At 40.7% G+C, this 14117-nt stretch overlaps 1 protein-coding gene across 1 annotated transcript in view; it reads right to left on the reverse strand.

The window, feature by feature from the left end:
* The window catches only part of LOC119773882 (hedgehog interacting protein), a 44844-nt gene that overhangs the window by 13787 nt on the left and 16940 nt on the right, over positions 1 to 14117 (reverse strand). The window contains exons 5-11 of the mRNA XM_038271081.1: positions 11235 to 11386; positions 7735 to 7908; positions 7509 to 7652; positions 6594 to 6712; positions 4267 to 4390; positions 3331 to 3473; positions 486 to 567 (exon numbers count right to left, since the gene is read on the reverse strand). Of these exons, the coding sequence (XP_038127009.1) occupies positions 486 to 567; positions 3331 to 3473; positions 4267 to 4390; positions 6594 to 6712; positions 7509 to 7652; positions 7735 to 7908; positions 11235 to 11386 (938 nt within the window). The remainder of the gene's footprint in view (positions 1 to 485; positions 568 to 3330; positions 3474 to 4266; positions 4391 to 6593; positions 6713 to 7508; positions 7653 to 7734; positions 7909 to 11234; positions 11387 to 14117) is intronic.

Below are 14117 nucleotides of genomic sequence, written 5' to 3' on the forward strand. Positions count from 1 at the left end.
TTAGCGATCTGGATCAGGAGGTAGGGATTCTTCCTGTAACCGCTGGTTATCCCGTTTAAAACCCTGCCCCATCCACCTCAGTCCCTGGCTGTGTTCTAATTCAGCGGCTGCATCCTCCGAAGGACAGATTCATTTGCCGTAATCTGCTGACGGATTCAAAGAGTTTTTCATATGGCGCTGACAAAGGCAGCCTTCTTTACTCCGAGCTGGAAGGACAGGTCCGGTGTATCCTCTGTAGACTTTGGTATCCTGTGACATGTTCTATGTGGACTGGGTAGACAAGGTGGGATGCAGCCGTTGAAATCAAACACAGCCACTGCATCCCTGAGCAGGACCCTTTAGCTGCTGTTTGTGGCTCTAACTGTAGAGCTGCTGCTCGGGCAGCTGCAGCCTCTAATTCTTACCTTGGACGACTTTATGAGTCCTTCTGGACAAACAAGAACACCTCACTGAATACAAACTACATGAGAATTTGTTGAGCGTACCTTTTCGGGTCAACCAACTTGTAGAGCTTCCCACTGTGTGACTGCGCCATTCTTTTACTGCTAGCTAGTATGTAGACTTCCCCTGCAAAAGTGAGACAGGCCAACAAAAACTTCCTGTTAGCTTTGCATGTCTACATTAAAAAATGTCTACATGCAGCATTCATGCAGGTCTTTGCATTTATAAAAAGAGATAACGTGGGACAGGACAGGCAGGATGAAAGGAGAGGACAGATGAACAACATAAGTGCAGCTAAAGCTTCCACAACGCTCCTCTTGCCAAGACACTTTAAGGAAAAGTTTAATGGGACAATTGGGTACTCATGACTGGGAAACAGGCGGATAATTTAATGAGGAACGAGCCTGCAAGAAAATTCCATACGGGGATAAATTGTAAACATGTGTCTGTGAGGCCCCTTCTTTGGGACTTATGATTCTAGCGTTGCTGGCAGAGCTCGATCCACTGCAGGAATCTATAAAAAGCTCATCAAATAATAACTCCAAGATCTGGCAATAACAGCCATCCAACATTTCTGAGGCCTGTGTGAGCAATTCACATCATATGTACATTTTGATTCAAAACAACACAGCTGACAGTTTACCGCTTATGAAGTGTCTGGTGGAAGTCCAGCTGGCAGAAGCGGCTGAGATGCTATCCATCTCTTCGTCTCCATTTACCTCAAGTGCCTTACCCTAATGCTCATGTTATCCTGTTAGCAATCCAGCCAATTAGTAACACAGAGCATTGCTGGGATGTCATTTTGGAGCCATTCAATATTCAGCCTAGTTTCCATGTTTTTGGACGTTGCTCTCACCCGACAACATGTTTTACACCTGAAAACATTCCTACCAAGAGCTACCATGATTCTGCTTCCTGGCCCTGACCCGGAACCACACTGTGACTCTACCGTCCATGCACCACTCCTGACCCCATCAGGCTTCCACCACCGTCAAGCTTGCTGCACCACTGAGGACCATTCATTCTGGCTGCATTGCATCATGGAGTAAAAGTGGCTTTTTCTAATACACCTAAAATGCTAAAGAAACACTGAACGACCTTTGACCCCAGTATTGCATTGATCTCATATATATTAGGTGGTTTTTCTAGTCATATTGAGCACTTGGTGCAAATTGATGCTCTAAACAAAAACTCTCCTCCATAACTTAGATCAATGCTATGTACCTTTTAGCCACTAGGGGCACTAGACCCAGGTTTAACGCCCCTGAAAGCAAGTGGTGACACTGAACTAGGGCTGGGAGAATAATCAATTTGTTTTATAAAGATTAAATTCTTGGAAAATCTAGGTTCTTTTTTTTTCCACCAATGGACTCCTTGGGCTTCCATAGCTAAGACTGACATCAGTATACATGTGAGATTAAATAATACTACTTATACTTCAACAATAGTATCAAGGTGCCACTTTATTTATCTCTTATACTATATCTGTTGGTTGTGTTTTTCTTTTTACATCTCTTTGCAGAAGCAGACTGAAGATGTTTTATCATTATCTCCCTTTTATCTCCTCTTTCTTTCATATTTTCTCCTTTTTCCTGTTTTTCCTTTCCTGTTCTGCTTACATTGCAGTGTCCATATAAACTGTAAAACTCCCTGCATATAATAAAGCAATTTATATGCATAAATCAAGCGGAACACTATGGCGATAGCCGTACTGCTCCACTTGTGAAAGCAAAATTTGTTGGGCCCATTTTTGGCATCAAGGCAATTATTCTTATTGCCACATTGCCAGGACACTATTTAAAAAAAAAAAGATATCAGTCCATAACTTTCCAGAGGGGACGATTGAAATAAGAGCTAGTTGTTGAGATTAATGACTGTAATTTTTCATTATAAAACAAAAAAAAATGTTGTTATGAAAGGGAGAAAAAAAACTGAGGTTAGATTTGTAGGCATTTCACCCAACCCTACATTGACGTGTCTCTAAATGAACCAGCCTCCCTGTGTGTTCTGGTTCTGATAGAGGATTAAATTCAGACCAGCAGATTGAGATGTCATCAAGTTTCTCGTTAACTAAAGGAAAAATTCATCTTCTAGATGAAATCATCCATCAGGGAACCAGAAATAAGTCTGATCAGCTAAGGCAAGGCTAACAACAACTATCAGCTTAGTTCGCTCTTGTGACAGAAAGCGTTTAACAAAGCGGTGCTCTTGGTCACATGACCCATTGAGAGACAGATCAACGCTCTGAGGTTACAGAAGAAGAGTTTATGAGAAGAGCAGCCCAAAGGAGGAGCATCGATAAGCAGCAGGAGATGAATATGGTGCCGACTAATCATTTAATGTCTCATATTAGGGTGATACTGGGGTCAAAGGTTAACCAGTGCTGCTATAAGTGGGTTGGATTCCAAACCAGAGTGGGAAGCTAGTTAATTTAGCCACAGTGCAGAAATGGCAGTGGCCTTCAGGGGCGTTAAACCTGCAAGCCAAATCAAGCGCCTGGCTAAAGGCTCCAGTGTTGCTTTAAGAATTACACTTCTGACTCTCAGTTATTCAGGTACTAATTATACTGGAGCCTAGTTTAAAATAAACCGGTGTTCCTAGGTTGACCTGGAGGATATTTCACCTCTGTGAAGATCATTATGTATTGAATGGCATCTCTAGCTGGGAAAATGTTATAATGGAAGCATATGGACAACTAAATTACAAAGAAAATTTAAAATACGTAAAAGAATAAAAGTAAAATAATAAACCCCAATAATGTTTTTGTAACGATTCATGATTTAAACACTAAATTTGATTAAAAAAAATACATCATGGATGATCTAAGAACAGAATAGAGGTTGACTGAGTGACTTCGTCGTTCATCAGAGAGGAAGATGGGATACTGACCGAGTTCATCCTCTCCAAAACCCAGGACGTGCCCAACGAGGGCAGAGCCGCAGGAGACCGAGCCCAAACACAGAGCCTTCTCCTGCCACTGCTCACCATCTGGGGATGTGGCAAACGGAGACCTCTGAAGGATCCGCAGGTTCCTGAGGCAAACAAAACACACAGAGTGTTCAAAAGCGTCTTTATCGGCCGCACAATCAGGCTACAAGTGGCAGAGTTTGAATTACTATCAGGCTGAGCTCCTACTTCTTATACTACAGTTCAAGGATCAATCTCCTTTTCCAACCAAAGTCACCACTGATGTTATTTAAGACCTCAGCTTTAGTTTCAAAACAAACATTGTGCCGGGGCTTTTCTTCAGCCGCAGCGATTCGCTCCAAGATTGTAATGAGACCCAGGATTCAGCGACCACACATTGTTTTAAACGCTGTGCCAACTCCTGATAGCGCACCAGCACAATATTTACTTCCTTTGCTTACTCGAGCATCAGAGCTTGACATCAGCAAAGTGGGATGAATTACAAACCGAGGAAAAGTGTGAACAGCACAGGACAGGATGCTAGTCTCAATTTACACTCATTGGGCAACTCTGCTGTGGTGATAGTAACAGAAAACTTGTTTTGCCTATATGGGTGTAACCGGGTTACAGCATCTGTCAATTAAAGGGACAGCTCCTTCATGGCTCCCTATTCTATCTGGTCCATTTTCCTTCTGATAATCTTATATTTCCTTATGAACTTTGATGGTTTTTGAAACCCTTTTCTTGCAGAACAGATGTTTTTTCAGCCCGTTTCCTGTTGGAAAAGGAATCTGGAGTGATTTCTGTAAAAAAAGCTCTCAGAATTAAACTCTACTTATAGAAACCTGGATCATTCTCCTTATGAAGCACATCTGAAATTAGGACTTTTGTTAAATGTCTGTCTTTTTTAATCCTTACCCATTTCTGTCTCCAAACACATAGCTGCCATAGAGTCTTCTCGACTGACAGCCCCTGTAGATGAAGCCCCCCACAGGTGGAGCCCCTCCACTGGACTGCAGGTCATAGACTGAAGGCTCGTTTTCTGTGAAGAACAAGGAGATGCAGGTTTAATTTAAACCCCACTGATAGACTGAAAACCTGCAAAAACTCCTCTTGCATGGCATCAGATAAACACTTTTCCCTTTCTGATAGGTCTTTATAAAATCTGTTTTATTTGTAGTCTGGAACATAGTCTCCACTTCACTGACCACCATAAAAGGACCAAGTAGCCGAGTACAGTTAGCTTCCAACCTATAAGCATGGCAGCCTCTCATTTTATTGAGTTACACTAGAGTAACAAACTACATCTGAGATTGTTTTGGAAAACATCTTGAGACTAAATCGATCATTTTAGAGACCTGCATGGCTTAACAAAAGCACGTAAAACTAGGATGACAAAGGAATAATGCTCTGATAAGGTTTCTTCCCTTTTAATAGGGAGTTTTTCCTCTCCACTGTCTCTACAAGCATGCTTAGTGTGAGGGATTGCCTTTGAGTCAATGAATCGATGTTTTCCTTAGATAGAAAACTTTGAATCAATTTCGCTGTATGATTTGGTGAACTGTAAAGTGCCTTGAGATGACATGTGTTGTGAATTGGCGCTATATGAATAAACTGAATTGAATTTAATTGATATGCTGCTTCTGGCCCCCACTCATTTGACCACAACCTCTTTGGCCCCGCCCCGTTCAGCCCAGCAAAAGTCAACCCAAAACAGCTGGACATATCAACCTCTTGCACTTTGAGGATTAGACCAACCAGAGAACGGGAAATGGCAGTGATGGCTGCTTTCAATTCCCCGCCTCTAGTGGCTTTACTATTTTCTTCCTGGTTTTGATGAGTAATGTTAGCAAAGCATCTTAAAGGGGAACATTCATGTTCTACTCACCCATAAGTCTTGTGTCATTTGGAGCTGTTCTGAAGATATTCCGTTATATCTAAGTAACGTCTTCCTATGGGCAACGACTTGAAGGCACAAACTAAACTGTTCATAATTTATTCTTTATGGTACGCCAGCGTGAATCACTGCCAAATATCCGCGGTTATATTTTTATCTTTTAAAAACGAAGCGGCGCATGTATGACATCATCCGCGTGCGCCAACTACCGTTCATTCTTCCTGTCCGGTGAACTGCTGCTAGTTTTCCTCACATGCCTGGAAGATGTCTAGTGCTACTACCACAGATGATCTCGCTCTCCAAATGGAATCAGACGATTCAGATTAGCTAGAATGAATATAAGGGGTAGAGCGTAGCCGCATGTGGCCCGGGCTGCCTGTTTTGACTCCAGTGCGCGCGTGTATGACGTCATCCAATATAACCGCGGATGTCTGGGGGCAGTGATTCGCCTACATGTTATGAATGCTGGCGTACCATAAAGAGTAAATTATGAACAGTTTAGTTTGTGCCTTCAACTAGTTCCCCATCGGAATATCTTCAGAACGGCTCCCTATGACACAAAACTCATATGGGGGAGTAGAACATGATGTAATAACGTTAAATCAAGGGGCCAATGTAAAAAAAAAAAAAAAAACGGCGTTCCCCTTTAAGGCAAGTAAAAAATTGGTTAAGTAAAATTATCCATTAAATAGTTTAATACAATCATGGATAAGTTCTAATAGCAGGAATCATGTTCTATAAAATTATGATGATTAATGTTAAATTTTGAACTTTTTTGAGCTAAACTATGTTAGCTTCACTCATATTTGCAAATCTAATTAATTTAAATCTATTTTGTAGTTTTTGTCCATTTTTGTGGTACAGCTGGAGGTAAAAGTGTCTAAAATATCAAACAACATGACTCACGCTTTAATGAGTCTTATTTTTGTCACAGCTTAAGAAGAACTAGATCCGTCCCAGCTGTTCTTTGCAGCACTTAGGCATCATCTTTACAGCCATTACTGTTCAGAGCTTTGAAATTTTTCTCTGGGACCAACTTCCACATTCCTTGGACTAAGACAAAAAGTAATCTGCTTCCAGTCATGCTGTTTTCCATTTATTCTTCATCATATGATTTCTAAATTTGCTTCTGAAACAATGAGCTGCTGTGAAATGAAAGCCATCTAAAACAACAGATGTCGGTTTTCATGGAATAAATATCAAAGTTTATTTAAAAAGATTAAGTCAAATGGAAACAGCGTCAATCCAACTCATGCAAAGGTTGTGCTTGGTTACTGCTGTGGACAGAACTAACTTTTTAAAACAATGAGATATTCCTGAACATCAAAAAGTAAATATTATGACTCACCATAATCCTTTCCCTTTGTAACTTCTAATATTCTTCCTGCTGATGCGTTTTTACCGCTGGCATCTGTGCAGAGAATAACAAGGCTGCCATTGTCTGTCTGTAGGCGATCCACTGCACACCTTCAGAACACAGAACACAACAAAGAAGTTCAACATATTCAGTCTTGTTTCTGCTGCAAGATAGCTTTCTGCTAGACCAAGCCAAGGAAATAATAGGTCTGGCTGTTTTTTATCAATTCATTTAATTTTATGTTTATGAAGATTAAATGTTTCCCCACAAATGTCTCTGTTTACTGATAAATTAGCTGCTAAAATTTAGGGCCTGATCTTCTGAAAGCCTGCATGTCTTTAAACAGGTGCAATCGTGTTTGTTCACACAGACCAGATCACTATAAAAGGTTCAAACTGATCTGTTTTTGAAACTCAGCAGAGAACGTCTGCAAACCTTTTTTGCGTGTTCGCTTTTATTAACATGCAGTTCATATTCTAATAACTAAACTCAAATTCATGGGTGGAGGAAGTGCAGATCTAAACATTTTCCATGTGCAAAGAGATTTTCCAAATCTAAAGCTGAATTGCTGCCACAGTTTTTTTCTTTTTTAGCACTTCTGAAAAACCGACACACAAACATATCTGCAGGCACTGCTGCCAAAAAGGAGGGATTGGTCTGATTAAAGAGATTCTGAGAACATGGAAACATATTTGGACCTACAGAATTAATGGAAAAAAGGCCTATGCAGGCCAGTGCTTATTAATGCAGTTTAACTCTTTATAGAGTTAAACCAAAATAAACAAAAAAAATTTATCTATCTTTTTGTTCCCCTTTAAATCATGCTGTAGTGTGTGTTCTACCATCTCAAAAAAATGTCTGTGAAAGTTAAAGGTCCAGGGGTATGGATGCAGATGCCTGACTTACCTGCCTGGGTCATGTAATCCATGTGCAAAGATCTCCGGTGGCTGGTTGGTGCTGTTAAAGTACGGATTGTTGGGTGGTATGGAGTAGGGGGACGTACAAATGTCTGTGTCCACATCTACCCTGAGGACGGAGCCGGTGAAATCGCTGCATTCAAACACACACAACCCTCTGTCACCAAACATGGTCTGAACCTTCGCATTAGGATTCTTTGGGGAGGTGATCAAACCTGAGTCCATCCATTTCCTCCATGTCGTCCAGAGTGATCATACCATCTCCCAGAATGATGTGCAGCAGACCGTCAGGAGAGAACAGGAGCTGACCTCCCAGGTGCTTCCTGTGCAGCTCGGCTACTTCCATTAGCACACGGACGGTCCTGGGGTCCACCTGGTTTGGGTTTTTCCTATAGAAAAAACATAGGCAACTCTTAACTTTCTTCATAGAGCAATGGAGACTTTCCTCGCAACTGCAACATATTCTCATTATCAGTTCATATGAAATCGTACAAAAAGTTATGCACAGTATTTTGTACGTTTCTCAGTATCAGTTCGTATGAAATCGTACGAAAAATTAAGCACACCATTTCGTACATTTTTGACGTTTTTCCTCGCAAAAACAGATCAGTGCGCATGCGCAGCCAGACAGACGAAAAAAGCAGATCCGCGGACGGACGTAAAACTGGGAAAAACAGTGTAATAATCTCTTCTTCATGTCTCTAACTAGGTTGCTTGCTGTTTTGTATCTTAGGGTTAGGGTTAATTGTATGTTAAATTCTATGTTATTTAATGGGGCGTAAGATTTGCACGCTCAACGATATCTTGTCTCGAGGCAAAACGTAAAAATACGACGAATTGCTAAGAAAAAAAGGTCAAAAACGTATGAAATTACTGCGCATAACTTTTCGTACGATTTCATACGAACTGATAATGAGAATACTGTTCCTCAACATCCCTACACTTTCATTTTCATTTACCTTCAACCATATTGATTCACACTAAAGATATTAAACAACAATTCAGATTTCATCTAATTACATAATAACTCAGAATATCATAAAAGATGGAAAAAATCAGAACTTAAAAAAACACTTTGGTGTCTGAAGACCTTTTAGTTTGTGGGCTGTGATGTCTTAGACAGGGAAAGCCGCTGGGTGGGGAATAACGCAGACATCAAGATGCTGCAGAGTCTAGCTGTGGATTTCGTCAGATAGAGACGTCATCTAATGCGTTGTAATAGGTTACGTGTTATTTCGGGTAATTCTAGGACTCTTAAAAAGGAGATTGCCAAAGAGAAAAAAACCCATATGTGCTCTGAGTGCAATTACTTCATAGGAATCCTCCATTAAAAGACTATGCTGCAGTCACTAGGACTGCATGGCAGTACTATAATTAAGTACATTAGACAGAAAAGTTTAACTCCTTCGTGAGAAAACTTAGTTATTTTAAGCATGAGGAATGATGAAGTGAGTGTGAGGTACCAGCCCAGGTAAAACACTCATCATCACAGAGGTGCTGCTCAGCAGAACAAATCTTAGTGCTGTGATTGCATTAGAAATCCACATTACACAAGTTCTCAGGTGTTTTCTCTGCATCTTTAGGTAATTGCAGTGTTGAAGTTACTGTTGCTAAAGTCAGTACTTAAACTTCGATGAATCTAAACTGTTTTTAAGAATCTGTTTGCAGAACTTTTTACAGTTTGTATCGTTAAAACAGACACATCTCTGCATCTTATTGGGTGTTTCTAGGTTAGACAGATGCTTATTATTGAAGAACTGCTGAGTGAAGCAAAATGTAAAAGATTTTAAATATGTTTGTGCCTTAAGCAACTTTTACAGGAGGTACCCCACCGCCTCGGCAGGACGCCACCGTTTTTACAACACACATGGCTGTTAGGTTCCTTCAGACCAATTTTTTTATATTTCTTCATTAAATTACATTATTTCAAAGGTAAGGAAATTTAGTTCTACTTTTTTTTCAAATTTCAAGCTCTCTTTCATAAATGACCCCTGACTGCTGTTTGTAAAGATGTTAAGACATATATATATATATATATATATATATATATATATATATATATATATATATATATGTAAATAAAACATGGAAAATCCTTCGTCATCTTTACCGTGGACAGGCTGCAGCCATGTCCCGAATTCCTCGTTTTCCAGACACTTTTTGTCAAAATTGGCATTTTCCCCATTCCCTAGCTTTTTCTCCACTTTTTTAGATAAAGCATTTTAAATGCCACAATAATCACATTAAATTAATTTTAATGAAAATTAAGGCCTTAATTTTAAAAATAATATTTTAATCACTTTTAATGATTTTTAATGACCTGCGGAAACCCTGTCAGAGTAACGGACTGATAACTATTTGGACATATGTGAGAAACATTTGAGTTGAGGAGCTCAAGTCTGCACCAAGAAAACTCTGTCATGGACGCTCATTCTAAGTGCGCTACCAGGCAGGTGAACACAGGTGATCCCTGCTCGCCACCAAACAGAGAAAGCAACAATGGATGCAAGTTACTGATTAATTAATTAATCTAAAGGTGATCGATCCTATCGATTCACTAACCATTAATTAAGCTCCCATTTTTTCAGGAGGATCTTCACATGAGATGTAGGGCTAAAATATTGTTTTGTATATGAAGAGTTAAGAGATTATAAATCGTTACGTTTGAACCATTTTTTGGTTCATCTGTATCAAATATTGACGAAAATAAACGAAAAAATCTTACACATTACTAACGGATTACAAACAGGGAGTAAAATAATGTTGTGTTGGTTGAAGGTGAATTCTTATTAATCATTTACATCATATGTTGCACCTCTTGCCGCCATCAGTATTTCTCATAAACTTTTTTTTGGATCAAATTGTCTTTCATTTTACATTATTTTTATTCATTTTATTTTATTTTTACTTCTGTAACAGTGCAACCATGGCATTTCCATCTTTCTTTATTTTTTTGTCCCACTGCTTGGATTTTCTGGTCCTTTAGTTCTGCTGCTGAGCTCTCAGTCAGCAGAACCTTGATCCGCGAACCTTTCAAGTTTTTCTTCTTCGTCTTCAATGTAATTTCTGCGAATTAACATGTCTGGGAAGTCATAGCCTTATATGGCATTAGTGGGGAGGTAATTATGCAGATTTACGTTTGATGGACTGCCTCCACCAGCCAAAGACTGAGCTCTTCACTATGGGCGATAGGGCCTTCCAGGCAGTCGCCCCACGGCTCTGGAATGCCCTCCCAGAGTCCCTGAGGGCCCCACAATCTGCAGGGGTCTTTCAGAAGCGTCTAAAGACTTTCCTGTTTAACACAGGCTTTAACACCCACAATTTTAAAGTCAGCTATATTTTATTCTATTGTCTGTTGATATTTTTCCTCATATCTAGTAACTGTTTTAAACTACCTGTTACTGTGGCATCTTGAGATTTCCTTTTAAATTTAAGTGCATTAAAAAAAATGTATTATTATTGTTACATTTCTCTGAAACACGTGCTCACTTATGCACAGGTAGACTGCATCAGGTTTATAAGGATAATTTACAAACATTTACTGAAGTTAAGAATGTTTTTTGAATCTTCGCTGGAGAAAAAGGAAGAAATATTAACAACAAGAATGTGAAAATGTTGGCTTGATGTTTTGATCATGCTTTTAAAACAGAAAAGTACATTTGATTAAAAATAAATAAAATGCACATTAAAGCTGTGTTTGTGGAGACTCCACTACCTTGAAACGGTGTATTCGACCACTCTGAGAATGTGGTCGTGTGGTCCTATGGCCCAGCGCTCTTGGTTGGTGGTGTAGGAGACGTAGAGCTTGCCATTCTTCTTGTAATTGGGGTGGAATGCCAGGCTTAGCAGGCCCCTTTCATCGCCACTCTGCAGTCAGATGAGAAACACAAAAGATCCAGGAGTTAATCATGTCCCTGCTTGGCTTCTGGAATCACCCCCCTCCGTCATATTCATCATCGCTAACATGCCAGCTCCACACACCCAGCACCCTCCTTTCTCCCTTTTTACGTGTCTAATCCTCTTTTATATTTGTCCACCACATTCCCCTCCACAGCTCAGCTTATTATCTCATTCTCCCTTCTCCGACTCGCCGTTGTTCCGCTTCACACCTTCCTCTTGAATATACCATTACAGGCCATTATAAAGCGTTTGACTCTGGGCAGAGCTGCACCATCTCTTCACCCCCCAGGCCCTGCAGAGCTGGGGGTTGCCTTACGCTGGCCTCCATTGTGCTGTGATTTGTGTGAGTAATCTTTGGGGGATATTTGTGAATACTACGCTGAGTGGCTGAAAGAATTTATTAGCTCACTCACAGTTCATAGAGAACACAAAGAGCGGAGTGCCTCACTTCAGCCTGTGCTTTCTGCTCCTTCCTGATTCACTCAGAAATGCATCGAAAACCCAAAAGGGGGGGGGGGGGGGGGGGGGCAGAGTAAAAGTGTGTGTGGGGGGGGGGGGGGGGGGGGGGGGGGGGAATAAAGGAAACCTAAACAAGGAGAGAGCTGCCAACTCCCACTGTCTTGGCAACATGTTTAGAAAACATCTAAATTGCTTGTGTAATATGTAAACCTTTATCTCACCCTTGAGGCCGTTACATCAGCTGTCACAGCCCTGGTGGTCTGCCCATCATAGTCAGCCATAATAATCAGCTATAGCGTTTCATTCCCCAAGCAAACAGCCCCTTCCTGCTATATACCGCATGTTTTCTCTGAGACTGAAGCTGAGCTGTGGTGGATGTTTACAGGTTCCCACTGTGTGAGGATGTTGCTCCGATATGGATGTGCGTGGTGTAGACTCACAGACAGACAGCAGAAATAAGTAATAATGAGAAAAAGACACGTCTTTGTTTGGGCGGGCCTCGGAAAGATCTGGCCTGTAGCGAATGCACAGCATAAAGCAGTCTACTGGATCTGGTTCTGTTTGGGGACCCACCTTAAACACATCCGTGAAACCGACTCGATGCGCACGCTTCATGATCCAATTAGGATAATGTTTTCACAACATTATAAAGAGAATTACTGAGATAGTTGCAGAATAACTTGATGCTCTGAAAGTCAATAAAATGAATAATAATAAAAAAGGTAAATTCCTAAAGTTAAATTAAAGTGTGCTTCATGGAAGGAGCATGATGTAAGGATGGCTTTCTGTTGATGCAAAAATGGCTCTGTTTGGCCAAATAATGAAAAAGCTTTAGATACAGAAGAGGAAGCGTGAACTTTGCTTTGAAAGGTTAGATCCATACCATGGAAACGGATATGCACTGACCCACATTCCCAAAATAAACCAGTGACAGGGAATGGACCAGGGGCATACAACGCGAGCCAATCGGACCACCGGGATACACGGAGCTTTACTGGGCTGAAATATTACCTCCTTGCTAATGACTGACTCCTTCAGCAGAGGAGGAACAGCAGGACTGGCACCAGAGCCATGGGGAACAAACACCGCCGTAGAAAACAGTCTGAGGAGGTAGCTCCCCCACAAGAACACAGAACGACACTTCGACTTTTCTCAGAGTAAAAAACACCATCTAAACTGCAGTAGAGGAGGTTTAGTTCCTCACAGGGTCCAGAGAAGCTCATCTCCAGTTTACCACCAAGTATCACAGAACAAATGAGGAACCATCGAAAGTCTGAGCCTGAGTGCAGGTTTATCTGAGATGCAAGTTATTGTTAAAATAACTCTTGGGTTATTTATGCAAAAAGAAAGCTGATAGAAGCTAAAAGCACATAGATAAACATGATATTTAAACGCCTCTTCAGTGTTCTAACTCTTCCAGGAAAGGAGCAGCATCTCCAGCTTTCCAAGCAATTGCCTCCAGGTTTTCTCCCAGACACCTGTTGCTAGTCTTCTACTTCCTCTGCTTCTCTAGTTAAAGTCTGACACCATTATACAGAAAGCAGAGACCTGGTGGTTGCTGTTATCTTAAGGTGAGGAAGATAAATTTCTCAAATAATGTGAATGACACTGACAGAGGAGCTTATGTTCCATCCTAGGTGGCATCTGTGCTTTTATTTGGTAAACGTCTCAATAGGAGGAACCTTTATAAAAGGTTGGTCAGCATCCTCTCACTAAATGAAAGGTTCTGTCTAATAAAGCAGATGAGATGGATGTCAGGTGTTCAAAGAGCATGAAGGCAGCACAGTCACCTGCCTTTGAGTAAAACCCAAACTACAATTTAACTCTCTAAGTTCTCGGCATTCCTTGTGTAGGCTTTAAATGAGTAAATAGTAGGACACCATCTCAGTCACAAGCTGCATACTGAAAGAGGAAAAATTAAGATCAAGTCTCTGTGGACCCATGCATTTTAGCTCTTAGCAATGAAAACAGAATTTGACTCTTTTCTATCCTAATTGGTACAGAAAAGAAGCAGAATTAGAATTGAATTTTTGATCACATATCCTGACATTGTATCAAACGTGTCATAAGAAGACATTTGCTGTGAATTGTTCCTTTCACTTTTAGGAGTGCAGCAAGTGTGTCCTCCCGGTTTTAAGCTGGTTAGTCATTAACATCTTCACCCCAATACTAAGGGTCACATGTGGCGGGTCTGAAGCCTGGGTATTCACAGATATATTAATGTGTTTACCGACATTGG

The sequence above is a fragment of the Cyprinodon tularosa genome, unplaced genomic scaffold (genome assembly GCF_016077235.1).
Source record: "Cyprinodon tularosa strain WSP-4 unplaced genomic scaffold, ASM1607723v1 ctg79, whole genome shotgun sequence".
Taxonomy (NCBI): Eukaryota; Metazoa; Chordata; class Actinopteri; order Cyprinodontiformes; family Cyprinodontidae; genus Cyprinodon; species Cyprinodon tularosa.